Source organism: Drosophila bipectinata, chromosome 2L (assembly GCF_030179905.1).
Source record: "Drosophila bipectinata strain 14024-0381.07 chromosome 2L, DbipHiC1v2, whole genome shotgun sequence".
NCBI classification, from domain to species: Eukaryota; Metazoa; Arthropoda; class Insecta; order Diptera; family Drosophilidae; genus Drosophila; species Drosophila bipectinata.
The window spans coordinates 15,214,280-15,241,610 of record NC_091736.1 but is presented as its reverse complement, the minus strand read 5'-3'; the positions used below and the strand labels follow the sequence as shown (position 1 = coordinate 15,241,610).

At 42.8% G+C, this 27,331-nt stretch overlaps 3 protein-coding genes and 1 long non-coding RNA gene across 5 annotated transcripts; 2 read left to right on the top strand and 2 right to left on the bottom strand.

Annotated features, from left to right (window-relative positions):
- Positions 1-108: 108 nt before the first annotated feature.
- aop (anterior open) lies at positions 109-20,162 on the top strand. Its single transcript, XM_017242262.3, has 4 exons — positions 109-1,003; positions 17,548-18,869; positions 18,933-19,731; positions 19,795-20,162. Exons 2-4 carry the CDS (start codon positions 17,654-17,656, stop codon positions 20,015-20,017), a joined length of 2,238 nt encoding a protein of 745 aa, XP_017097751.2. The 5' UTR covers positions 109-1,003; positions 17,548-17,653; the 3' UTR covers positions 20,018-20,162.
- A 914-nt stretch (positions 20,163-21,076) lies between these two features.
- Positions 21,077-22,641, bottom strand: LOC108125920 (uncharacterized). The gene is made up of 2 exons (XM_017242267.3): positions 22,475-22,641; positions 21,077-22,422 (listed from the first exon to the last, which is right to left on the bottom strand). Exon 2 carries the CDS (start codon positions 22,360-22,362, stop codon positions 21,877-21,879), a length of 486 nt encoding a protein of 161 aa, XP_017097756.2. The 5' UTR covers positions 22,363-22,422; positions 22,475-22,641; the 3' UTR covers positions 21,077-21,876.
- Positions 22,642-22,840: 199 nt separating this feature from the next.
- Positions 22,841-26,168, bottom strand: AIF (Apoptosis inducing factor). 2 transcript variants are annotated; one of them, XM_017242265.3, is made up of 7 exons: positions 25,859-26,168; positions 25,718-25,755; positions 25,084-25,350; positions 24,918-25,020; positions 24,532-24,781; positions 23,659-24,473; positions 22,841-23,603 (listed from the first exon to the last, which is right to left on the bottom strand). In XM_017242265.3, the coding sequence occupies exons 1-7, from the start codon at positions 25,968-25,970 to the stop codon at positions 23,194-23,196; spliced, it is 1,995 nt and encodes a 664-aa protein (XP_017097754.2). In that variant the 5' UTR covers positions 25,971-26,168; the 3' UTR covers positions 22,841-23,193. The 2 variants fall into 2 exon arrangements, with proteins under 2 accessions (XP_017097754.2, XP_017097753.2); XM_017242264.3 differs by having other exon boundaries at positions 25,508-25,755; positions 25,859-26,166.
- A 106-nt stretch (positions 26,169-26,274) lies between these two features.
- LOC122321502 (uncharacterized) lies at positions 26,275-27,165 on the top strand. Its single transcript, XR_011442099.1, has 2 exons — positions 26,275-26,855; positions 27,000-27,165. It is a non-coding gene; the product is annotated as an uncharacterized lncRNA (long non-coding RNA).
- Positions 27,166-27,331: the final 166 nt, after the last annotated feature.

The window sequence follows — 27,331 nt, the reverse complement described above, 5'->3', positions numbered from 1 at the left end:
TTTGTTAGTTTTGAAAACTATTTAAAGGATCTATCCCACTGTGCAACGCATGCGCTAGATGAGAAACGGCGTCCGTATCGGCCGCTTTGAGTCTCTTTCTGAAATCATACCGAAAACAACAGTCGTGGGAGGCGGACGTGCGCTCTCCAGAAAGAAGCCAAGCCGAGAAACAAGACAAATAGCAAACAAACAGCAACGCTTCATCGTGCAAATGCAAACAAATATGATTTAAATTGATTAATTCACAATTAATAGAATTTAATTCGTGTGCGGTGGAGAGGAATAACGGTTCGTTCTGCGGCGTGTTTCGTTAATGCGATTGTTTGTGCGTGTGTGTGTGTGTGCGCGAAACGGAAATAAGAAATAAACAAGAAGCCAGAAACAACAAAAAGCGACGTCGGCCAAGTGTAAGCAAAAGTGAGAAAAAAAAGGAAGACAAAATAGGAAATTCGCTGAATGCAGATGCAACAGCAACAACACCAACAACAACACAACAAATAAGCGAACAAAACGCCAGAGTGCAAGTGCAACGCGCGAATCGTTTCGAGTATGCGTGTGTGTGTGTGCGCTTGTGAGCGGCGGAAGTAGAAACGTTTTGACTTGGTTCTTCCTCTTCTTCATCTTCTTCTACTTTTTATTTGCTCCGCTTTGTGGCTGATATTCGTCGCAGCAAAAAACGAAACGAAAACAAAAACAGAGAGCCAGGATTAGCCCCCCAAAAGCATCGCCCTCTGGCATCAGCACCCACTCGGCACCCCCCCTAAAAGCAAATATACAAACAACAACAACAACAATGGCCACTTGGCGCGTCACCAGCAGATAGCAACAACAAAAACGCAACAAGAGAATCACCGAAGCAAAAGCTAAAGCAAATTCTGGGATCTGGACATATCCGCTTCCGCGTTGCTTCTGTCGCAAAAAGAGCTCAAGAATCAAGAATCGAAAAAATCACTCACTCACTCACCGACCAGTACGTCACCACAGTGCACAGTGGAGCAAACAGGTAAGATATTCCATCAGAAACTAACCAAAAAGGATAAGGAATTGAAGCCAAATATTATTGTAGTAGTATCAGGGAATTATCATCTGTACTTTGACTTTATGGCGAAATTGTTAAAACACCTATACGTATGTACTCTTAGACATGTTTATTTCCCATAACAACGTCACAATGGTCATGAAAAAACAGAAAAAGGTCTTGTCTGAGTGGCTGATAAATAATTGCTCCACCTTAATCTTACTTGGGTTATCTACCAAATATGACTTCCCCAATCTTAGCCAGCTCTCTCGTCTTACAAAGTTGAGGTCAACAATTTGGTTGTAAGCCGAGAGATATCTTGGGGCCAAATTTGGAGCGATTAGGAGAGGTAACAGCGGTTTATCTAAGGTTGATTTATTTGGGGGTACTATGATTGTGGCATCTTTATGGGGCTTGTTTAAATACAAACAGTTACAATATAATAGTGATCTTGGAAGTGTCGGAAATTCATAAAAAGTCTGAGACATAACTGGTCTATAACCCTCTTTTTTTTCTTCTTAAGAATCCTAGTTCACGCTCCACTGTTCCTCTTAAGTATCTCCGATATAGAAGATCAATTTGGGTTGAAAAATAGCGTTACGTTATTGATAAAATTCCACTTAATATTACGGTACTTGGGGTGCCTCTTCCGTAATGCCTCTTGCATCATGCCACTGGTTAGTAGTTGGTTTGTACTTCTCTTTCGAGGAGGCGGTAAAAAAAAAAACGGTAATTATCGAGTGTTGGCCAGTGCATGTCTTGGACTGTATATCGGTCGGCATGCTATATAGTACATATATGTTATAGAATGGTTCTGTTCGGTTCACGAGTCTCTTGTTGCATGCACTTTTCTATGGAATCGAAGTGAAACAAAAGCGGAGCGTTGAGCTCCAATTAGGGTGACTGTGGCGACTCTGCCTGGGCTCACGTCAGCGAAATCTTATCGCCGAGGCGCTATGGCGAAAAAAAAACTCACACACTTATACATATATAAAAATATATATACATAGGTATATGTATGTATATAAAACAGCCAGCAGAATTCTGTTTATTTATTTGCCTTTTTGCTGAGCGACGTCGTCGTCGAACAAATCAGCCAAACAGTTCCTGCTTCTGGCGGCAGCTATAAGGTATCTCAGGCTAGGGGGTAGACACACACACAAACACACACACACACTAACACACCTGATCGTGCCGGTGGTGAGAGCAGAAATCTCATCTATAAATTATATTCAGTAGAATTCTTTTTAGATTAAAATTTTTTGTGATTAGGTTCCTATGATGATTCATAGCTATACCAAGAATTTATTGATGAATACCTATAGTTTCTATATATTTTCCTGATCATAACTGTGATTTCTGAGCAGTTTCCCGCTGCCGGATTCCTTTCCTGGTTCGTTCTCTTGAGGGCCTCTATACACCCCCCCAGAGACTTGGCCTGGTGACCAGAGGCGGCAAAAGCAGAAAGGCAGCAAAAGCAGCGCCAGCGACAGCAACAGCAACAGCGGCAGCGGCAGCGTAAATACAATAAATTAAATTCACTTCCGCATTGCTCCCAACAACGTAATGGGGGGAACGGCGAATATAAGTGTGAGACTGTCTCTAGCTACGTGTGTGTGTGTGTGTGTCTGGGGGGGAAAGACAAACGACGTAATAGAAAGAGTACGGCAAGTGCACGGAAGCAAGAGAGCGGGTCAGAAAACGACACAGGTGAGAAGGAGAGCGAAGCAAGGGGCAGAGCGACGATCGCTTGGGAATCGGCAGCGGAAAAAGGCAGAAAAGCACTGCCAAGAAAAAGTGGGAAGGTGTACAAGTTGCAAGGAGGAGGAGGAGAAGTAGAGGTATAACAGGTATAAAAACTGTTGATCGCAGCAGACCGACAGACAGCAAGAGAGTGAGAGAGAGAGGACGACCTATTCTCTTGCACTCACACACCTTTGGCAACTGACTCACTCGCACACGTGCAAATCACTGCCGAGACAACAACAACAAAAAAGGCGGCAACCAGAAAAGAGGAAGAAAACGGCAGCTAAAAAAAAAACATCTTTTTTTTGTCAGTGTACCAAAATGTAATGGATTTATCTGATTTTTGTTTAAGCCTTTCATTCGTATCATAGAAACCTCATTTAATCTATTGGGGTTACTTAAGGGTTAAGGCCCCAAGAATGTCGCCCGAAAAACACTCACCACCGATAAAGTTACGCATTTGTTGTGGTCTCTGCTTTTGCCTTGCCCCCTTCTTGTTCTTCCCCATTCCACATTCTCTAGCATGTTTTATTTTGTTTTCTTGAGTCACTATCGCAGAAGAGTGCAATATTTTGTTGTTGTTGTTGTTGCTTCTGATGACTCTTAGTTGTTGTTTTTAAACTTGCATGCGGAAGCGGCTTGCTTTCAATACAAGAACCAACACGAATGCAACATTATACATATGTATATATGTATGTATGTATTTGCTATAAAGCATATATTCTGAAAACAGCAGATGTTGCTATTGTTGTTGGTTGCAATACAATATATGTATAATGCCAAAGAAATTATACGAACCACTTGTGCGGTCTATATATTGTATCCCCATTGTAACCCATTTTATAGTGCAACGAAATCACACTAACCTGAATTTTCCATAAATGCTTCCAGTAGCGCAACTCGACGCAGCGCAGCGCAGCTTCCATTACGTTGTGTCTCACAATTCGCTAAAAAGAAAGTGTTGCATGTATGTGTGTGTGTGTATGGTGTGTGTGTGTGGCAAGAGGGCAAAAAGCAAACGAGAAAAGCAATCCAATCAACGATCGTGCGAATTTGCCATTAAAAGAGGTAACATATACACCACCTTAACCCCCCCTCCCCCCTCTCTGTGGGGTTGTGACTTTTAAGCTTTGTCATCAAGGATGTTGCAATGTTGCAACTAGAGGGAAATTTTAATTACAAATAGTCTCTGATATCAGAGTGCTGGAAAGAGTTGTTATTTTTGGAAAGTGATTGTATTTTTTTGTTCCAGTAATTCTTCAAGAATTTGCTTGAATCACTCGAGGGATAACAAATTATTTGTATTTTTAATATTTTAATATAAAGCCACATCCGCATTTGACATTTTTAAAATTTTAAGATAAAATGGAATCTCTTTCGTCACCTAAATATCTGGAGGCCTACTTAAAATCTTAAAAATATTGAGATAAAATGTAGTGATTGACTTGTAACTTTCATCATGTAAAATATTAAAAATCTAAAATCTGATCTTGCATCCTGGATACTGTATCTCTATCGTCACCTGTCTGGAGGTCAATGAAAATGTTAAAAATATTAAAATTAAACAGTAGACTTGTATCTTCCATCCTATAAAATATTGAAAATCTACATCCAGACTTGCCCCTTCCATCCAGTATCTTCATCGTCACCTATCTGGAGGCCTACTTAAAATATTAAAAATATTAAAATTTATTAGTAGACTTGTATCTTTCATCCGGACAGATATGAAAAATCCAAATCCAGACTTGCCCCTTCCATTCTTTATCTCTTTCGTCACCTATCTAGACTTGCATCTTCCATCCTGTATCGTCACCTATCTGGATGCCCATTCATCTTGCACTTTTGACAATTTCCCGTTATCTTTTCTCACGATCATCATTTCCCTATGTTTCCCAATATTTTTGCATCCATATGCCCCGCACCAAAAACCCACTAAAAACACCGACTAATACTAGTACAAACAACTACGCGCGCCCTCTCCCCCTGAAACTCTACCATGTAATTGTTGTTGTTGTTTTTTTGTTGAGCTTTATCTCCAAGTTGCCGATTTGCAGCTGTCTCTTTCGTTGGCAGCGGCGTATCTGCATCTCTTTCTCTGTCTCTGAGTAACCTGTTGTGTGAATTATGTTACGAACGTAACGTGTTTCAAAATATAGGAAGTCTTGCTTGCTTGAGCTATAATACACCGACTTGGGTGCTTTAACGGTTGTAGACTTGTTGTTGTTGTTGTCGGTATTATCTAACTGCAAAAAGAGTGGTGGTGGTGGTGGGGGGGTTGCGAACGAAGCGAAGCAACAAACAAAAAGACAGACAAAAATATTTGCAGTCTTGTGGCACATTTTCCTTTTGGCACACATATGGGGGAGGGAAGAGAGGGGAGAGAGGAGCTAGGTCTGGCTGGGTGGGTGGGCCAAGTCGGCGGGGTAATACATCAAGCAAGAAGTGGAGTAATGTTGTGGAAAGTCGCCTTTTTTAGTCTCGTCGGTCGGTCTGTCGATGCAACACAATTAGGTAATTTTCCTTCTTTCTTCTTATTGAACTCCCCCTGGAAAAAAAGGGGGTATATACATTGCGTGGTGGTGGTGGTGTGGTAACAGTTTTGGGTGCACCATCTAGGCTCAAGACACGACACAATGATGGCGTAACGCCTTCCAAAAAAAAAAAAACAAAAAGGAAGTGTGTGTATCTGTAACGCGGCTATAGAAACCGATAAGAGTATAGCTATGTAGGTTTTATAATAGTAACCCCCCCTGCTTGGTAACAAGAAACGCTGCAATGGGCCACTAACTACGTCACAGTTAGCCATGATTGACCATGTAACTGGGCCGATACTGATATCGGAAGTGCACTGAGAAAACTAATCAGAGATATCCTCATTCATAATTTTAATATTTTTTAAATGGTCTATTTAAGGATATTTTGGTATTTCTTAAGAAGGATTATAATTTAAAAAAGAAAAACCAAAAAATAAATCAATAATTTTAATCTCGGCTTTAAGAAGAATGGGTACTACCTGTGGAAACTCAAACACACCCTCCTCACCTGGGTTCAAACCTACCTGTTGAACCTTCGCAACTTTGTGGGTGGTCTCTGGTCATAATTGTCACTCTTGAGACTCTAAACTGTGACCCTCTTTTGGGCCTCGAGCACAATGCCCTTTTGGCATTTGGCACTTCAAGGAAATGGCATTCAAAAGGGCGGAAGAAGGAAGAAGAGTCCAGTCCAGTCCAGAACAGCATGCTCTCCAAAAGAGGACAATAGGGGTCAGGTCCCGACCCTCTTAGCAGTCGATGGTTCCTACTTTAGAACTCAGTGGGTGGTAGAGAGGAAACTATTAGAACTATGAGTTATGTAAGAGTAGTCTTTGGAGAATAGTCTTTGAAGACTAGTCTTTGGAGAAAGTCTTTTTAAAATCGATCATAAATCAAATAGATTTGCAAGCCGATAGTCTAGATAAGGACCTCCACAAAATTTTTTTTGCTTAAATAGCTAAAGCTCTACGTGCATTTATTTCGGTGTTTTTTTTTTTTGATACAAACAGGTGTATTGGAGAGTGTGTGTGTGTGTGCCTGATTGTGTGTAATCAGTCGTTGGTCGTTTATTTTTTTCGCTGATAAGAAAACTCCTAAAAAAAACACCAGCACGGAACCAAAAATGGGAGGTAGTAGTGGGAGGCAGGTGGATAGAAGAGTTTCGGGGAACCGGAAATGACGGCAGTACAAGAATTTACGCTTTTGCTTTCGAGCGATAAAGTGGGTGGCCCAGCACTCGAGCTCTTGTATTTTTTTTTTTGGAGGCTTAATTGATATAGTAATCAGTCGCAATCCATGTCACACTTACCTGTCCTTTTCTTCTTGTCATATTATTTATTTATTTATTTATTTTTTATTACGATGCTTAGAGTAAGTAAAATGGTTGTTTTTAGTTTGGGACTTTTTAATCATATCGCTTTTGGGTATTCATAAGTGTTATTATAATGATTGGCTGCAGTGGTTTTTTGTTGCTGGTTTTTGAGGCCCAAGAATATTGGGCTGTTCAATTATTTACACCTTGATACCCAGAGATACGAGTTTGGAGATTATTTTTGTGGTCAGCTAACTATACTGGAGGTTGTGGGGGGAGGGAGCACTTGAGAATGCGTTCACGCAATGGGTACACCACCCCGCAATAGTATATAAATAGGGTTAGTTCTCAAGGTCGAAATGAGGCGAATGAGAGGGAGGTTGAGGTATTAAATTAATTTATAAATTAAATATTAATTTTATTATTTTATTTCTTTTCTTTTTAGGTAACTAGATCAGCCATCTAGAAGTCTTATTTAATTTTAGGGTTTGTATCTAAAGAGAAGCCTCATAGAGGTATCTCAAGGAAGTCATTTGTGTCTGCTCAAGTGCCTGGCATCCATCTGTCTGCGGATCTGACCAAGTGTCAAAGCAGCCTCGAAAATCCCCTCCAGGCCAGTGGCCAGGCCAAGTCAAGCTGCCAGATTATATTATAATTTTCCAAGTAAGACAAACACGAATTAAAACAAACAACAAAATTGACACGAACAGCACGTAGCACAATGATGTTGAAGGAGCTGTTGCCACAAGAACAACAACAACAACAAAAAGGAACTGAAACTCTGAGAAATCTTACCCAGAGACTCAAAATGGAGCACTTGTTCTCTATTGTCGCCAAATTCATAATTAGCAGCTATGTCAAATGAGTTCTCGTCTCCAGGCAATGCAGGCATCCACATCCATCCATCCATCTTGGAACCTCAAGAGATCCCCAGTGCCAGTGCCAGTGCCAGTCTGTCTATTACAATGTTAGTTCTTCTTCTGGGATTGCTGGATTCTGGGTATTCCTCTTAGCAGAGACGGCGTGTGGGTCTCTAGATTTTTTTTTATCTCATTAGGTCGCTTTGCCACGTTTTAGTGGCTACTTAAGAACAACTTGCGGCATCGTCAACAATTGTTTATTATTATTATTATTATATTGTGCCCACGCTCACTCACTTCCATGCCATTGTCCGTGCTTATCAAGACATTTGCTTATATATATATATATATGTATAATTATCATCAAAGTTCTCAGTCTGTTGGAGAAGCCTTTTCAAAATGCGCACCCGCCTTGTTAATCAAACTCTCTTTAGAAAATAACAAGTCTACTAGTACTATATGGGGAAGTCTATATAGAAGTGCATTCTGTTGGGTTGGGGTTCCGCCTGGAAACAGATATAGAAATTGGAAATTTTCAAGTGTTTTGAATGCAATTGATTGATTAAGTTTATACTAAACACATGTACTATTTCCTTAATAATTAAAATAGATGGAGAATCTATAGATTGCAAGATCTATCTTTTTGATAGTATTTTCTATAGAATCTAATCCCTTATCTCCTTGAAAAAAGTTGCTCTGAAGTCTTATCTGGAATCCGGTTCCGTTTGGAACCTCTTTTTTTTTATGATGTTTGTAATGTTCTTCGGTTAATCAATAATTCGTGTGTCGAACCTCCCATTCCACCCCCCAAAAATTAAAGAAGATATGAGCCAATTTCCTGAACATGCCATAAAACATTAGCTCTTGTAATTGTCGGAGGAAGTGAACGATGATTCTTGATAAACAATTCTTCCTGCCTTGCGAAGAATTCTTTTCTTTGTAGATTTATACAACCTGTAGTCTTGGAATGGTATTAACTTACCAGTACTTATCCGTACTTTTTTTTTTTGCATTTCCCTGTTTCCCTGACGTTGGGGGAACCTGATTGTGATTATAGACAAGCGTCAGCTTCGTTCTGTTGCTGTTTTCTGTAGCTTGAACATCCGCTTCCGCATTTATTAAGTGTCTTTCCACGACGACGCTTAAAACGTTCCATACTCACGGCCCACCTCACCTCACCTCCCCTCACCTCTGTTCAGTTCAGTTCGGTTCGGTGGAGTTCAGTTCGTTTAGAACGTTTTACAATTCAGGTTTGGCGGGCTAGCTCTCAGCTTTTTTTTTTTTTTTTATTTTTTTGCTGTTTTGTTTCGCTATTTTTTTTTTAGTTTTTTTTTTTAGCTCGTTCTCCTCTGTAATTAAGATGCGAAGCGCGATCGTCAAAGTTCTTTGGCTTCGAGTGAGAGACGTGTGGGGTTTGGGGTTGGGGTTTGGGGGGAATAGGTGGTTCTACAGAGGAGGAAGCGGCTACTTCGCCATGCATGCCTAGATGTTAGCTATGTGTGTGCTTGATTACTAGTGCAAATACTAACTACCGGTTTAGATGCCCGAACAGATTGTGTGCACAACAAAAAAGGCTGGACGATCGATTCGAATGGCACTGCGAAAAATATATTGGTTTTTAGATCAATAGGGTTCTATGGTTCTATCATGAGGTAGTTTAAAAAATACTATAGTAAAATATACAATATTTAACGGTACTTTTGCCTATATACAATATACCATACTATCTTAAACTATACTACATGATAATATGATACCATTTTGTACCATACTATACTTCACTAAAGCTATCTATACCTAGTATTCCATCCTATCATCCTAATATAGACCAAACTATACTACACTGAAGGATACTATACCAAAATGCTCCTTACTTTACCATACTATACCATCCCAAACCATCCTAAAGCATCCTATACCATATAATACCACCCTAATATCATCATATACGATTCTATACCATCCTTTATCATCCTATACGATGGTATACCATCTTATAACATTCTATACCATCTAATATTACGTTTATAGAATCCTATACCATCATATAACCATCCAAATATCATCATATACCATCCTATACCATCTTAATTCCATTTTATACCATCTAATACCACCCATATTATCCTATACTACTCTATAACATCCCATACCATCCTTTATTACCCCCTATATCACCACTTTCCAACCAAAAAAACCTCAAGCTATTTTTTATTTAAACCCAAATTTCATCAGATTTGTGTAGCAGTGTATATAGGTCCATGCCATGCCGACTAGTTCCAGTCGAGTCTGGCTCTCGTTCGACTCCAATCTAATTGCCTACAGGAAGCTGGGCAAGATCTGGACGATCAATAGCGAAGCCAATCCGAGCAGGAAGTCACTAAAAGTCTTTTCTTTTTCCACAACGGAGGAGGGAGTGGTTGGAAAATGGAATGAAAATCGCGACTCGTCCGCCAGTCATGTCAGATGGCCGGGGTCTATGTATCTATGCGTTATCTTATCTGTCGAGGGGCATATTTGTTATGAACTTACTGAAACTCAAGCAAATCGTAAACATTTCATAATACATATAAACATTATACGGTGGAAGTGTGCGACGACCGCTAGCGGAACATGTTGTATCTTTTATGTGCTCTGTCTATATCTGTTGGCGACTTTATCAGAGCCAGCGACACCTAAGACAACCCAAGTAATCCTAGTCTATATATATATTTCGTGGTCGCGGCAGGTGTGTGTTGTGGAGTACGACCCGAGGATGATGGGGATCTGGAAATGGAAATGGAACTTTAACTTGAATTGGGGATCTTATCGCCACCCAGTCAGTCAGTCAGTCAGTTAGTCCGTCAGCTTGATGGACAAGGTTCTCCGCCACATACTGTAGGTGGCTTTATGGTTGGGGTTTTATTGAATTGTTGACTTTTGAAACTAAATGACTAGGTAACTGTCCTCCACTATCCGATCCAATCAATGCATTTTCGACTAAAAGTAACCCAGTTACACTCTGGGACTCTTGGAGTTCATACCGATACTCCAGTTGCCTCTCTACTTACGGTCTTCAAACACGGAAGCAACTCATGTCAACCAACTCAATTGAACCCGCACTGACCCCGACCCCCAAGCCAACGAGACGCACATGAGAAGTCCAATGAGAAGTCCCCCCTTTTAGAAGCTTGGCATCCCCCCTTCGATAGAAAACATTAAATTCTAGCTGCAGGCAATGATGTCCAACAATGATGATAATGATGATGCTGATTAGGGGGGGCAAGACCAAAGACTGAGGGGGGTGGGGAAGATTGATGCAAGTGCGAGAAAATCGCAAAGAGTTGAAACAAAAACACAGATGCGACTAATTGAATGTAATGGGCACAAATGATGCGGTTGATGCGGTCTAGGTCTACGAGAGTCGTCTGCCTGCTACTTCTTCGTTCCAGCAAACTCAATCTAGGCACTGAGAAAAAATGTATTTCAACTCTACAAATAGATACAATTATACTATTTTACATAGGGCATAGGAAAGAATGGTTTTGGACCACAGGAATCCATACTCTTCCATAGTATTCAATACTATACCATCCTAAACTGTATTATACCATCCAATACCATACTATTCTACCATATATACAAAACTATACTATAGTATTCCCTACTACGTCATCCTATACTGTACACTATACCATAGTATTTCGTACTATACCATGCTATACCATCCTAAACTATAGCATTCTATTCCAAATATCAATCCTAGAAGTATAGAGATACATTGCTTAAAAGATTCTGAACCATTCTATACCATAATAATCCATAATAATAATTACCATATAATTCCTCACTATACCCTCACTAATTCATCCTAAACTATCCTATCTACTGTACTATAGCATCCTATCATATACATACTATCCTATTTTATACTATACCATCCCCGACCATACTATTTTACACTGATTAGCTCTACAGTACCATAGTATCTACTACACTATCCAACCATGATGCTTCTATAGCATCATATACTGAATACCATATCTATATATCTAATCTATATATCTATCTATATCTAATACCATACTATCCTACTGAATACCATACCATCTCAAATCATACTATTTGACACTGAATAGTTATACAGTACCATAGTATACCATCCTAAATTATACCATAATATACTACCTCTGAAAATATAAAGATAAAAATACTACCCTGATTTTTCTCAGTGCATTATAGAATGATTTTGAACTCTTTGTCTCTCTGGATCGTTTGATGAACTCATCCATCGTATGGAAATGGAATATCTTCCTCCTCTGAAGATCTCTCATCCCATCTCTATCTCTCGTTGGCTCTACTTTTATATATCTAGGTAGTTGGCTACCGATTGGATCATAAGCATTATCATAATGATCATAACGATGATGCTGTGCTTTTACGCCCTTTTGTCTTCCGATTGTTCCGATCCTTCATTATGATCTAGCATATATAGCATACATATCTCTCTCTTGTCATGAGGAGTGATCAGCATAGAAGTGTTGTAGCTTTGTTGTTTTTTTAAGTTTTGCATATTTATTTGAAAAAAAAAAACGAAAAAAAAACAACAAATACCGAAAAGGTTATCGAACGTTTGATATCATTAAGCAGTCCCCCCGCCCCCCTAGTTCCCCTCGAGCACATAAAGATGAACAATGAGGCGGCAGAAAGAGGCAAGATGGAGGTAGAAAATAACAAAAAACATCTTGGAGGGGTTTGAGATACATTAGAAGAAACACGTCACGTAACGCCCCCCGGCAACTCTTCCAAAGAACTTCCCAAATCTCTCTTACCTTTGGGGGCTAAGAATAAAAGATACAAGATAGAAAGATACATATGTATCTTACGGATAAAAAGCAAATTATTTTAAAATATATTTATATATAATTATAATAAATATTTAATAATAAAAATAACATGAGAGTAGTCCTATCCTCTTTAATCTTTAAACTTATAAATACCGCTATTTCCAAAAATCTTAAAAAGTATCTCTAGCCTCCATAGGCCTTCTGATGATTGATTTGCCTGAGCTTTGGCTTTCTTTGTTATTTCAGGGTTTGCTCCAAAAAAATAAAACTAAAAAAAAAAAAAACCGTAAAAAACCGAAGAATAACAATAAAACAAAAGAAAAGTGCCTACGGCGCTATAAGCCGAGCATATAAAGTGACGATCTAGACAGAAAATGAACCGCAGACATTTGGTTTTGTTTCTGCGGCTTCAGATACTTTTTTTTTTGTTTTTTTCTCGAAGAAGAACCCGGAATTGGCGTCCGTTTTTTTGTTGTTTGTGTTTGTGTTTTTACTTTATTTATTTATATATTATTTTTATTTTTTTTTTTTTAGCTTTTTTTTTTACCGTATGGGTGAGGTACCAATATACCAATACTATGATATGGAAGGCAAACACAAATAGCAAACACGATACGCTCACGCGCTTGTTATGCACGCTCAGCAGCGTCTATGAGGGGGGAGGTGGTGGGGGGAGGGAGGTTTAAGGCAAATCAAGAGTTACGAGCGATGTTGTTGTTGTTGTTTTTTCTTAAATATATACGAAGAGGCGACGAGTGTACGGGGTGAGCAGTTATAAAAGCAGGTCGTTGACTTACCTATTTGGATTTTTGAATATATCTTTTTTTTCTTGCTTATTAATTGGGTATTTGATATGAGAGAAAGAGAGAGAGAGAACTAGACTTTGGAAATACACGTGCAAAAAAAATATATATCAGAATATCAGAATATTAGTCATAGTTTGTTGACTGGAATTTGCTTACAAAATATATAGCTTTAATTTCATTAATTGAAACAATGATCTATAACTGTTCGAGGGGCACTGTGGGGATCATTGTTCTAGTTATACCCCTACATACCATCATACCATTTTCAGATCTATAATGATGGCTGAGATTATCTTACATTTATTTCCAACTTGTCCCTGAAAAGACCATCTCCTGAATCGAACTCATTGAATTACAGACTATTTGCGGACTAGGGTCAAATCCCTTGGCTTTAGGGGTTGATTTAGGGCCAGGAACCAAAAACAACAAGACAAAGATAAAGAAAACCAAGCTGCACTTGAGCCCGCCTCAAGGAAGACCTCATAAAAGAGATCAAATGTCAACGACAGCAACAGCACCACCACCACACCACATGCCGCCTTGTCATTCTTCCTTTCAGTTACTCTCCATTCCATTCTTTGAGATGGTTTTCTGAACAGATCCGTCTTGGGTTTCCAAGAAGTCCTACAAACACACACATACACACACACAAGATGTAAAGCAAAGTGCCTGTGCGATCAGGTAAAGGGGATGGGAATTGGAATGAGAATGGGGGATGGATGGGACAAGGACGGACGCATTTCCTCAATTCTCTTGGCTCCCTTACCTGATTGCTGCACTGAGAGAAAATAGTCAAGAGAGAGAGATAGAGCTCTTCACCACCTTTCGATCGACTGTTGAGCCGTTAATCTTAATGCGCCATGGCTGCTGTCGCTTCTGTCTCTTTTTACTTCTGACCCGAGCTCTTCTTCCTCTTCTTCTTCTTGTTGCTATCAGATTTTTCTTATTTTCCCATCATTCTTTTACTGCGCAGCAGCATCAGGCACTTGATGCACCCGACCGGTCAGGGGTCTAGAGGCGTGGCGGGGGTTCCGAGACGCACTGTGTGAGGATGCGCCTGCGGAAATTACTCATTAACGTTCAACTCCCGGCCCTGGTACTGGTACTGGTGCTCTCAGCAAGTGATTCACTTGGCAAGCTGGGCCTAGAATTCCAGCTGCGTCTAGGAGTGCCGGATCAAAAATGCCATTCGAGTGTCATCTTAGGGGGCAGAAGGAGAGGTACAAGTCCTTAATCCTGTTTCTAGGACCTTGCTAGGACTATTTTAAAAATATAATTTATTAATTCCTTCCCTATTAGCTGTAACCCTACCCGGTAATAACGTTTAACGTTGATCGTATCTGATTCCTAGTCTCACATAATCCTCTCCATTCTTTTCAATAGCTCTCTTTTTTTTTTTTTACCTCCTCGACTTCCTTATCCGCCTCTTACGATCTCCCATGTCCCATTTTCTAGCATTTCCGATCCCACGATCCCACACACAAGGCACCTACACTCCTCCCTCCCTCTTGTTGTATACCTCGCTCTGTCCTTCTTACACCTTGCCGAAAACGGAAACATTGCAAAAAAAAAGGGGGGGCGAGTCTACGACATTCTTTTAACCCATTTGCAAGTGTGTGTTGGGTTTGGATTTTCCAGCTTTCCTTCCTTTCCACACCCCCCCAAGGCATTCATTTTTTATTCTTTCTTTTCTAAACTGATCGTTTTATAATTTTCGTTTGTAATTTCCGTTGAAACCGGTTCGAGATCGTTCGCATACCTTACCTCCGATTTTGAACTACCTGTGTGCTTGATTTTTGAGGTGTGTGAGTGTGTTTGTGTGAGAGGTGAGTGCTGCTGATCTTCTCTCTGTTCTCTTCTGCCGCCGCGCCTCCTCCGGCTGAGATTTAGAAATATTCTTTATACTCTTATTGCGTGCGTGAGATGGCTCTCCCCTTGCATTAAGAGCACTGAGAGAAACCGTTGCTTAGTATATGTTTAGGTTTATCTTTGTATGCTCTTTTGTTAATATTTTTCTTCAAGTGCATGGGTGCTGCTTTTTCTTCCTGGGTTGCTGCCTGCCCCAGCCTTCCTTATTCTTGTTATTGTAGCTGGGGCTGATGAGCATACATTTGTCATTTTACTACGTGCCACCGACTCCAACTTTTAGCCGAATGTTTATTTATTTTTGTTGTTGCTGTTGGGCTGCTGCTGCTGCTGCGGAACATGTGTGCACTAGAATATATGATTTTATTTTAGTAAAAACTCAACCATGTGTTGTGGCAACCAAAATAACACGTAGGATCGTTTGTATAGATGTCTCTGTGTGTGTGTGTATGGAGTGGGGTGTGCACAATCACCATTTACCTCTCTCTCCACAAAAAAAAAAAAAAAAACAAATAGATCGGTTCGAGATCGGGATCGGAACGACCCCCTCTAAGCCATGTACATGCACAATAAAATATTCAAGACAATTATTATCTTGAACATCATCATCGTCATTCCCACCTCCATCTCTTATTCCCTTCCCTACCCCTACTCCACCGCCACAAATATTTCATGTTCTCATGCCATCCCTGTCTGGCCCCATCTCCGGCAAGGCGCTCACTTGTTGAAAGCGCTTCCCGGAGAATGAGGAAGTTTCTTTCGGGAGAGCCGAGCTGCGGAGAGATGTGAGATAAATCCGAACATGTGTGCCCACAGTGTGGTGGGGGGGTAAGGGGTGGGGAAATTGTCTGGTCTCGGTAGGTGGGGGGAGATGGATAGGAACGTTCAAGATAATAGGGATGCTATTTTATCATTTATGATAATATTCTTAAATATTTCAAATATTATTAGTAATATTTTTTAAAAGAATTATTAAAGAAATTATCTTAAAAATGTATATATTTGAGGATGCTGTTCACCATCTTCATGTTGGACTTGCTGCTCTCTTTACCCACTGGCGGATTTATTAGTTGCCCCATCGCAGCCAGCAGCAGCCAGTCTTTCTCCAACATGCTTACCCACTCCCCTACACTCCCCTACTCTCCCCCTCTCCGGCTGTGTCTCGTCTTGGAAACGGGTTTTCTGTTTGGAATGTGCACTTCCGTTTGCTGTTGCTGCTGCAAGATACGAGAGTGGGCAATGGGCACGGCTTTCAAGTTTCGAGAGACGTTTGACTCGGTGGCCCGTTCCAGTTCCTCCATCCATCCTCCCCCCTTCCCAGACTTACTCTGCCCGACTAGTGCCATCAATACATTCGCCTTATGTTGAAATCTTTACACCAACTGATCACCGTCATGTGTGTGATTGTGTGTATCTTTTGGTATCCGAGTGTGTGTGTGTGTGTGTTTGGTTTGTACACATCCGGAATGGCATGGCATGGCATGGTCCATGGTCCGTGGTCCGTACTGCCGCCCATGCACACCAGAGCACACCCGAAGATCACACTTTTTTGGTGGAAATTACCATATTGAGAAATTTTACAATTAAAAGATACATTTTTTAGCCTTAGGGACTTGGGAATACGCTTTCGGAAGATTTTTGAAAATATTATTAAAATAAAATACTTAAAAAAGGGTAATATTTAATAAAAAAATATTAAATATTAAATTCTCCTAAAAAGTATCTTTATCTTATAGTTTGGTGTAGCGCACCTTATAGTTCGTTGTGGCCGAACCTTTATTTTTATTTATTTTCTTCTTTGGGAAGAGATCTTCTCTTAGTTTTCTTGCTCTGGAGCTCTGCCTGCGCCGCGGTCGCTGCGGGGGTGTGCTTGGCTGCTGCCGCTGAAGATGCCCGCTGCGCGAGAGAGATCGAGTGCCTGACTGCTCTGCTCTGCCAGCGCTGCTTGATCCTCTGCCGGCGCTCCTCTGCCAGTGAGTCACGCTCTCAGCTCGGAGAGATTCAGGTCCGGCCGCCAGTTTAGGCCAAGTAGTGATCGGATGCGTTTGCCAGCCATAGTATCTGACACACACACACACACACACTCTGATAGATCGGTTGCGCGTCTCCTCTACGTCTTGTTATTGTTATTGTTGTTGTTGTTGCGCCCGAATCCGCGTCCGCATCTGAGATATATTATTTGTTTATTTCATCCATCGGCTGGCCCGCGACGATTATGAAGAAATCTGATTTGGTTGGAATGCGAATGTCTGTCTGAGTGCCGCCGCTCTCCTGCTCTCCTGCTGCTCTATGGGATCAGATCGGATCGGATCGGATCGGTATGTGTGGCGGCGTCTGGGAGCGGTTATATATCCTCTCTCGGATCGGTGCTAGGTGATGTGTCTGCTCAAATATTTCTGTGGCGGAAGTGTGCCGAGTAATCCCCAGCCACCAACATCCTTTTGGATAAAGATTTCCCAACAGTTGAACTTTGAAACGTGCCCGAACTATTGGTACTTTTCCTACAGCATCTATATAGCTATCTTTAAGATATTTGTTTCATCTTCAACTAACAGATACATTTTTTGTTATTATTCTTACAGATACCGCATCGTAGGGCAACTCTAGTGGCTACCACTAAAGACTTGATACGGATTGAGATCCGTTGATCCACGAAAACAGAAACACTTCCTTACACACACTGGCTGCATGTCCAAAATGAAAATGCTCCCAGTACAGTTATCGTTGAACCAGCTGAATCCCGGCATCTGGAGCGATGTTCTGTGGCGCTGCCCCCCAGCGCCCTCCAGTCAGCTGGCGGAGCTGAAGACACAGCTGCCCCCATCCCTGCCCTCCGATCCGCGCCTCTGGAGTCGCGAGGATGTGCTCGTCTTCCTGCGTTTCTGTGTCCGCGAATTCGATCTCCCAAAGCTCGACTTTGATCTCTTCCAGATGAACGGCAAGGCGCTGTGCCTACTAACGCGTGCGGATTTCGGCCATCGGTGTCCGGGTGCTGGCGATGTTCTGCACAATGTACTGCAGATGCTGATCATCGAGTCGCACATGATGCAGTGGCACCTGCCCAACAGCCCAGTGACGCCAACCAGTCGTTATCCCCTGTCGCCGCACAGCCATCCGCCGACGCCCACGTGGCCGCCGCTCAATGCTCCGCCCGAGAGCAGTCCCTTCCACAGTTCGGCCCACGGTCTGGCGGGTCATCACTTCATGGCACCCAACTCGGTTACCCTCAGCCCGCCGCCGTCAGTTGACTCCCAGGCGAGTAGTCCACCCCAGGCGCCGTATCAGAATGGAGGAGGAGCCCCTGGAGCAGGCAGCGGAGGATCAGCGAACGCTGGTGGATCTACAACAACAGCCGGAGGAGCATCGGGTGCTGGAGTCCCGACTAGCAGCAACACAGCATCTTCGAGCGCCAGCAGCACCGCCAGCAATGGCTCCCAGCCACAGATGATAATGCCCATGAAGGGCATCAGCAGTGCCAGCAGCAATCACTCGGACTCCGAGGAGGAGTTCTCCGAGACGAGCGCCGGAGTGGGCAAGATGCCGCCGGCTCCGCTCTCCTACAGCACGGCCAGTCCGCCGGGCACGCCCATTTTGAAAGACATCAAGCCCAACTGGTCGCAGCAGCTGACGAATAGCTTTGTGAACTCCTGGTCGCAGCAGCAGCAACAGCAACAACAACAGCAGCAACAGGCTGCAGCGGCGGCGGCAGCAGCAGCAGCCGCAGCGGTCCAGGCCCAGCAGCAACAGTTGCAGCAGCAGCAGCAGCCCCAGAAGCTGACACTGGATAACACAGCTGGCCCAGTGGTGGCCCCCGCCGGAGGATCCATCTCCGCCCCGACCACGCCCAGTTACATGTACAAGAACAAGCGCGAGTTCTTCCCCGAGAACTCGGAGCCCAACACAAGTGAGTATTCATCACCTGACCTCCTGCATCCGAAACGGACTTACTCATGTTGTTCTTCTCTAGATGGCCGCCTGTTGTGGGACTTCCTGCAGCAGCTGCTGAACGATCGGAACCAGAAGTACAGCGATCTGATAGCCTGGAAGTGCCGCGATACGGGAGTCTTCAAGATCGTCGATCCCGCCGGACTGGCCAAGCTGTGGGGCATCCAGAAGAACCATCTGTCCATGAACTACGACAAGATGTCGCGCGCTCTGCGCTACTACTACCGCGTCAACATTCTGCGGAAGGTGCAGGGCGAGCGGCATTGCTACCAGTTCCTGCGCAACCCCACGGAGCTCAAGAACATCAAAAATATATCGCTGCTGCGCCAGACGACGCCGGCGTCGGGCAATGGAGGTGCCTCTGCCATGCCGCAGGGTGGCAGCCAGGCGCCCGGAAGTCCGGCTGCTCAGAACTGGAGCGCCCAGCAGCAGCAGCAGCAGAACCAGCAACAGCCACAACAGCAGTCGCCCCAGCGTCCGCCCTCCCGGAATGGACCGATGAGCCTGCCAGCCGTTGCAGCAGTGGCGGCAGCAGCTGCCGCCGCCTATGGTCCGCCGCCCACATCGCCACTCTTCATGCACGCGATCAACGGTGCCTTCCACTACTTGTCGGCGGCGGCAGCTGGACCGCCGCCCAACTCCCCTGCCCTGAACACCCCCTCCGCCGTCGGCGGCCCCGACAAGTTCCAGTTCCATCCGCTGAAGCTGGAGAACAATTCGGGATCGGGTTCGGGCTCGGAAAGCGCCGGCGAGGATCTGAAGCCCACGGATCTGAGTGTGAGCAGCAAAAGCAACGCCACCAGCAACGAGGATTGCTACCCGTAGGTTTTTAGTTTTTAAACGGGAGTAGAACCATTACTAATCCTTATCCTCATCCAAAACAGACTCATCCGGAATGCTGACGGCCTCACCACCATCAAGCTGATACGCTACAACGATCACTCGCCAGCTGAGCAGTCGCCCAAGACCGAGGATCAGCAGTCCACCGTCGAGAGCAGTTCACCCAGGCCCATGGAGCAGGCCAGTGAACAGGCCCAGCCCGTGCCCATGGACAGCGATTGCAATGGGGGCGAGTCCGAGGACTCGTTCCGTCACATGCGGCAGTAGGCGGAGCAGAGCAGAATCCTGTGACAATCGCCTTTCTTCCTCCATCTATCCACCATCCACCCACCACCCATCCCCGAGCACATACACAACATTACCTGATTCTAAAAAAAAAAGTATAAAAATAGGGACCAGCACAAAGAGCGCACAGACAATGGACGTACATGGATCTGGATGCCTTCTAGTTGGGTTGTGTGGCCTAGTATATAGATAGGATCTTAAAGTATTCTTTAAAGTTTATCTAAAATCGTGTATGTTTTTGAAGACCAATACTCATTTGTTCAGTTTATTAGATATTTTGGAAGAAATATCCTTTACTTGGTATCCTTCAAGATCCTGTCGTATGTACCATCCCTAACAACCCAACTTTCTGTAAATAGAAAAAAAACCACACACACACACCATACATACAAACATACATAATTGCATTAACAAAACCATACATACATACATACATGCTTACATACATCAAACATATTTATTAAGTTTAAACTAAGAAGAGATCATGTAATTTTGATTATTTTAAGTAGAATTCTTGAGCCGGCGCAGCGCAGCCTTCGATTATGTGCCAATTTCTACATTTATCAAACAAAACATAAGAGAAAAAAAACGAAAAACATTTAAGCTTAAGCGATTACATCAATCATACGAGTAGCGAGTAACGAGTAATTCTAGCGAGTAGCGATTAGACTATAAGTGTTGCCACCTTTGAGCTTTACAAATGTTGCCTCAACAATGGTTTCAAATTTATGAAAACAAAAAAATGCAAAACATTGTTAAAAAAAAAAAACACCAACCCACACACACACACACATGAAAGAATAATGAAAATTTGAATTGTTGGCGAAATTGTTAATTAATATACAAGTCTGCATAGGAAGGAGTTTTTTTGTATGCAAAATGGCAAATTGATTTCTTGTGATAACAGAACAGATATATCTTTGATTCAAATTGGCCAAGTGATCCTAGAGAGAGAGAAGGGCGAAGCTGCAACAGTTCCCTACCAGATCAGGCCAAGAAGAGAGCTTTCAAAATTCAATTTCAATTGAGCCCCCCTAGCCGTAGAAAGAAATAATTCATCAAGAAGAATTCATCATTAAGAACATAATTGGCTTCCATTTTTTATATATACAAGCATATATATGTATACACATATTAGTTTTCATTTATTATTAATATCATTATTTTAATTTGTATGTTAGTTTAAGTGGCTGCAGTTGAAAGGTCCAGCCCAGCACAGATGGTGTTCATTTAAGGATTAACAATTTTAGTTTTTAAAACGCTTACGATCTTACCAACCAACCAACCACCCACCACCACCCTTCTGCTACAAGAATATTGAAAGAAAAAAAAGAAAAACAATAGAAAATGTACATTTTGAAGCACTTTATTAATTATATTAATCGAGAAGGAGCGATATCATCAATGCACGTTCATAAGTTTTTAGATTGTAGCGCAACAACTGTAATTATTAATTATTGTGTAGGATCTATGCTAAAAATAATTTTCTATTTGTTTTTTCGTACGCTTTAAGTTTAAACACCGCCAATAGCTAATAATTAGCACTCTAGTGTCGCCACAATACCTGTTCTTCCATTGAAAACTTTAACTTTCGATCAATACATAATTTATATATGTATAAAAAAAAAGAAACAAATTTATATGCAATAAATAAATTGAAAAATGAAATCCAATCCAGTTATTTGTGTTATTACTTTTTTTTTGGTTATAATATTTTTCGATTTTTGATCACAAATTCTGTTGTACAATTCTTGATTATATCGTGCGTGGGGGTATCGAGCGGTGTTTCTAAAAACTGGGTTTAAAATTATTAATATTTTAGGAAAGTTTTTAAATGAAAGTTAAATGAAATCGGTGTTGTCCAAAAACTCGCGTATCATATTCCGGCAGGACTTGAGGAGTGCCCTATTGTGGCTGCGCTCAGCCCCGGGCACCGGAGTCCTGGTCTTGGCCTTCACTATCGAGGTATTGGTCACCGCGGTCAGGGACTTGGCCGGTGTCAGGGATCGTCTCAGCAGATGCGATGGTATGGAGCGTTTCTTCAGCGGTTGAGTGGCCACCGGGGGGCGTATAGCCTGATCCTTGGGCGTGGTATTGTCGGCCACCACTGGCGGTGGAGTCGGGGACCGTGTCTCTGTGTAGGACATGATGCGATGACAGATCTGACGATCGTACTGGTAGCGAAGCATCAGGAGGGCAGCAGCTGCCTCGAACTCCAGGGCACTGTGGGTGGGTTGCTGAGTGGGCTTCTCCTCTACTTCGGGCTCCGACTCCCTCACGGGGGAAGGAGAGGCCTGTTTGCGTTTGTTCAACATGCGGTACTTCATGGTGCAAGAGTCGAGATGAAACTGATGTCCTGCCCAGATCGGGGGTTAGCTTTTATACACCTACAGGTATGGTGTCAGGTATGATCCTTAATATTAGCGGATTTCTACCTACCTATTGGTCGCTAATCTGCGCCACCCTAATAAGCCAGGTGCAATCCTTTTCTGGGCAGATGGCCCTACTTTCTATAAGACTTAGATCGAGGTATAACTTGGAATATCCCAAGGTAGTAAAATCTATTTTTTTGACAGCCTTACTTTTGACTTAAAAACTGAGATTTGAAAGGTACTTCGATTTACAGAGAAACTTGTTAGGTAGAAACATTTATTACAGCAACAGATCTCCCAGTCTGGGAGAATTGGGTTTAACAATTCCTATTTTTATTAGAATTACGCTGAGGATAATAACGCTTAAATCTATTGAAACAATTAAGGTATAACTGATACACTTCAAATGCAACATTTCAAGATACTAGATGTGTGCGTCCAAAGCCATTGTTTATTAGGAAAAGAAAGGCACAGAAATCCTCAACAGATGACCGCGTATCCACGTCTCTTAAAATATTTACATGCAGATACACCAAATGAATGTCGTCGTTGATTATAAAAAAAAAAATGGGATTTACTTCAAAAATAATAAAACTAAAATTTCTGTTGCATTGTGCCGTTGCCGTTCGTATCCAGTTTCAGATTAGCTTTTCGTATATATGTATATTGCGTTAGAAACACACAGATTTAAATGCTAAACTCTGATTTCTGTTCGGTGGCGGCGGCTGATTTGCATTCCAGGATATTTGTTTCTATGTCCACTCCACTGGGGGGACACTCGGTGCTCTACGCGTGGATCTCGAACAGCTTGGCCACCTCGTTGAGGTCATCGTACTTTGCATTCTGATTGATTATCGTCCTAGCTAATCCTATTCGATTGAAAAGATTCCACAGCAGAATGCCAACGACTTTATCGTTTTTCAAATAGAAGATTACACCTTTGCCATAGTTTTCCGATTCTTCGGGATCACAGGTAACACCGGGCTTGTCACTCTTCTCCAGCGACGAGCTATCCGAGCTCTGGGAGCCCTGGTTCTCCGGCGACTCGGGCAGCTTGTCCACCCGCTTGGCCACATTCGTTGGCAAGGCAAACACACCGACTGTGGGCAGCGAAGAGTCAACCAGACCGATTCCTTCGTAGCCAATCTCTGGACCCAGATCCGACCAGAACATGCTCTGATGCTGATACGGTTTCTCTGCAAGCCACAAGGAATCAGATTAAAAATCCTGGAGTAGTTATATGTTACTTACTGGCTCCAGTCATGTTCTCACCGGCCAAACGACCAGAGACAACGGAGTGATCATGGTGCTCGACTCGTCTTCTGCCCAGAAGTGGATCGTAAAAGCAGGAAGCATCTCCGGCCACATACAGATTTGTTCTGGCCTCCAGCTCAGCATTAACCACGAAGCCGCCCAAGCTGCGATCCACTTCTAGACTGCTAGGACTCGCCAGCTCCGTGTTGGCGGAGCAGCCCACACAGACGACCACCACGTCCGACATGAGGGTCATGCCATTGTTAAGCTCCAACTTAAGATTGTTATTGTCTCGCGTCGCGGCCTTAACACTGGCATTCGGGATGACGCAAACGCCCTGGGCTTCCATCTTGGACATTGTCCAACGGCTAAGATACTTCGGCAGGACCCTCGACATGTTGCCCTCCTCCTGGAACACCTGATAGACTTTGCCGCCATTGTTCTCCTTGGCGTAATGGGCCAGGGAGCAGGCCAGCTCGCTGCCAATGAAGCCATTACCCACAATGGTAATCGATCGCTTCTCCGCCGCCAGGCGACGCAGTCGATCAAAGTCGTCCGGGGTGCGATACACCATCACCTTTTCCTTAACACTGGGCGATGCGTCGCGGAACATGTCCAGGTTCTTTGGCGAGCAACCGGTGGCAATAAGGCATGTATCGTACGAGATCTGATAGCCATCGTTTAGCGTCACAATGCGCTTCTGGGCGTCCACTTTCTTGACGGCGAATCCCTGAGCCACAGATATTCCACCATTGCTACTGTCCGCCAGGTGCTCCGGATCTACAAAGAACTCGTCTGGTTCGAAAAACAAGCTAGAAAGACAAGCGAGTTGAGAAAACTTTCTGAAATGTTCACTAAGAACAGACCCACCTCCTCTCGGAGCCCGTCCACTGCTTAAAGCGATAGTCCTTGATGGGATCCTCGTTGGGGTTGGGCGTATACCAGAGCTCCTTGGACAGGGGCGGACGCATGTAGGGCTTGCGGAACTCGTTGCTGATCATCAGCACTTTTGCGGTAGCATCGTTGGACTTGATGGCACGGAAGGCGGAGAAAGCAGCGGTGCCGCCGCCGATGATCAGGTACGGGACATGCTTTGGCAGGGATTCGGAACTGGGTGGACCTGAAAAAGAGGACGAATTAATGTAATTGATTATCTGGTTAAAGATAGTGGCTATCTTTTCGAGGTTATGAAATAATGAGTTGCAATAATGAAATTATGCTTGGAAACTTCTGGATAATGAGGTAGCCATGCTTACTTGTGACTAATCCAGCTACCAGGTTACGTTTCTTTCGATCCATCTCGTCCCGTATCCTGTTGGCTTCGGTGTCATCTGTTACACGAGCAAGGAACCAAGCCAGCTGGAAAAGAACATAGTATCTTATATAAGAATATTTCAAAAAATCGTCTTTGGCTTAACATACAAATCCTCCAGCTAGCAGGGCAGCCAGTGCACCCAGGATACACTTGAAACGCAAATCCTTCATCCGGCACTCGCACTCATCCTCGCCATCTTTTCCATCGGAACCGCCATCATCATTGCAACTCGTCTCCTGCCTTTTGCGCTTGAACTCTTCGCAGGCAGACTTTGGTTTGCAGACATCCATATGGGGGGCAGAAGTGTGTGTCTCGCAGTCCGATGACTTCAGGACCTCCTTGGCACTACAGATGCTCTTGCAGTCGGCAAAGCCCTAAAAGATTAAGGATTTTAAGGATAGTTCTTAATGAAAGCAACATCTTCAAAGGAGGAGAAGGGTTTTCCCAAGCAGTTGGTTCCACTTATACAAAACCCTTCTCCCCCTTTCCAAGCAAATGAATGGAATGAGATGAGATGAAGTGATGGAATACCACTTTGAACAGTGGATCGACTTGGGCGGGAGCTTGAAAGTTGGAAGTGGCAGTGGTTGAGGTGGTGGCGAACGGTATCGGTGGGACGGGATTGGTGGTATCCACATTCTCTTCGCACTCGCTGGCGACTGGTGTGGTTACGCAGGCTTGATTGTTGGGATATTTATTGGCTTGCATTTTGGTGCGCGCCTCGAGAGTGCGTTTCTTTACCATTTGATACAGGCTGCTGTGTGCCGACCGGAGAGAACCTGAAATAATCCAAGGACAACCATTAGTGTCCATGTTTTCATTCAAAAATTGGCCAAAACAGTGACCAAAAGGCATGTAACGGCGGGACATAACCTCACTTACCGTACGCCGGTGGCGGTCGCTGGACCGTGGGCCCCAGTACCCGCCTGTTGGCCAATATGTTTGCCTGGCGGATGAACTTCTGGACCAGATAGCGCACACTTAAAATACTCATTTTGATTTTATGTTCTCCGTAATTTCTGTCTCCGTCTCTGAACAAACGTGTGTAAGCGGGCGTGTGTGTGTGAAAAAATAAAGTAATTTCTATGAAAAATTTAAATTTAATTTGTATCTGTCCTAGCTTCGTATTGTTGTTGTTTTTCTCCGCTCCTACTGTGCTAATGTTATGAAAAAATGATTTTAATTAATATGTCACAGCAATAGAGGTGGAGCAACAACATCGACTTTGGATTTCGATAAGCCGATGGGTGGCCCTCGATGTTCAGTGTTGGAAAGCGTGAAAAGCATGCAAGTCAGGACGAAAATTTGTGTAAACAAGGCCACAGGATGGTTATCCTGACTGAGCATTATCGACATATTTTGTTATTTTACTTTAGAAAAGGAAAAAATGCCACCCAAGCGCGAAAGAAACTATGTGACGTTTATGGCGAGGATGCACTGAGTGAACGCCAATGCCAGCGTTGGTTCGCCAAGTTCCGTGAAGGAGATTTCAGCTTCGAGGATGCACCACGAAGTGGACGACCATCGGCTGTTAATGAGGACCAAATCAAGGCATTGCTCAAGGAAAAGCGTCGGTATACCACCCGACAAATGGGAGAAAAGCTCAACGTATCACATGTAACAGTCCAGAATCATTTAAAAAAGATAAAACGCATCAAACGTCGTTAAAGTTTCTAAAAAATATCATTCCATCAAGTAGGAGGTCGTTTTTTTATAAAATATTTAAATTTCCGGCCTAAAATATGGTCACACTGAGTCATCAGCTGACTGTAATTCAAGCCAAAACAAGGAGGAGATCATTAAAAGGGCTGAGAAAATTTTTATTTAAATAAAGAAATTAAAAAATATAAACAGATTTTACAAGCAATGCTTTAAAGTGGTAAGAATTAAAATTTATTTAATTTAATAACAAAAAAAAACTATTCCTCGTATATGTAATTTTTAAGCCCTGCTTAATGCACTTCCCCCTTTATTTAAAATCTCTGAAGAAAGCCTCAAAAACACGATCATTTTTCATTTATAGATCCCATCAAAATCAATTAAAATTAATATAAAAACAAAAATACCTAATATTTGCCGCCCTCCTAAAGCCACACATTTAAATATATAATATTCATCTGATAACAAGTCTTAAAAAAACCCAAAAAATTAAAAAAAAAAAAAAAAGATTACTTGGAAGTCTGACGCATTGTTGAAACCGAATAATCAGAATGCTGCAGCTTGGGATATTTCTAGTTTTCGCCTGTATGGCGTGCCATTTTAAAGGATCCTTGGCAGATCGTCGGGAGCCGACAACATCGGTGTGCGTTATCCTGAACCCACGACGAGATTGCGGCGAGTTCTGCTTGACAGCCT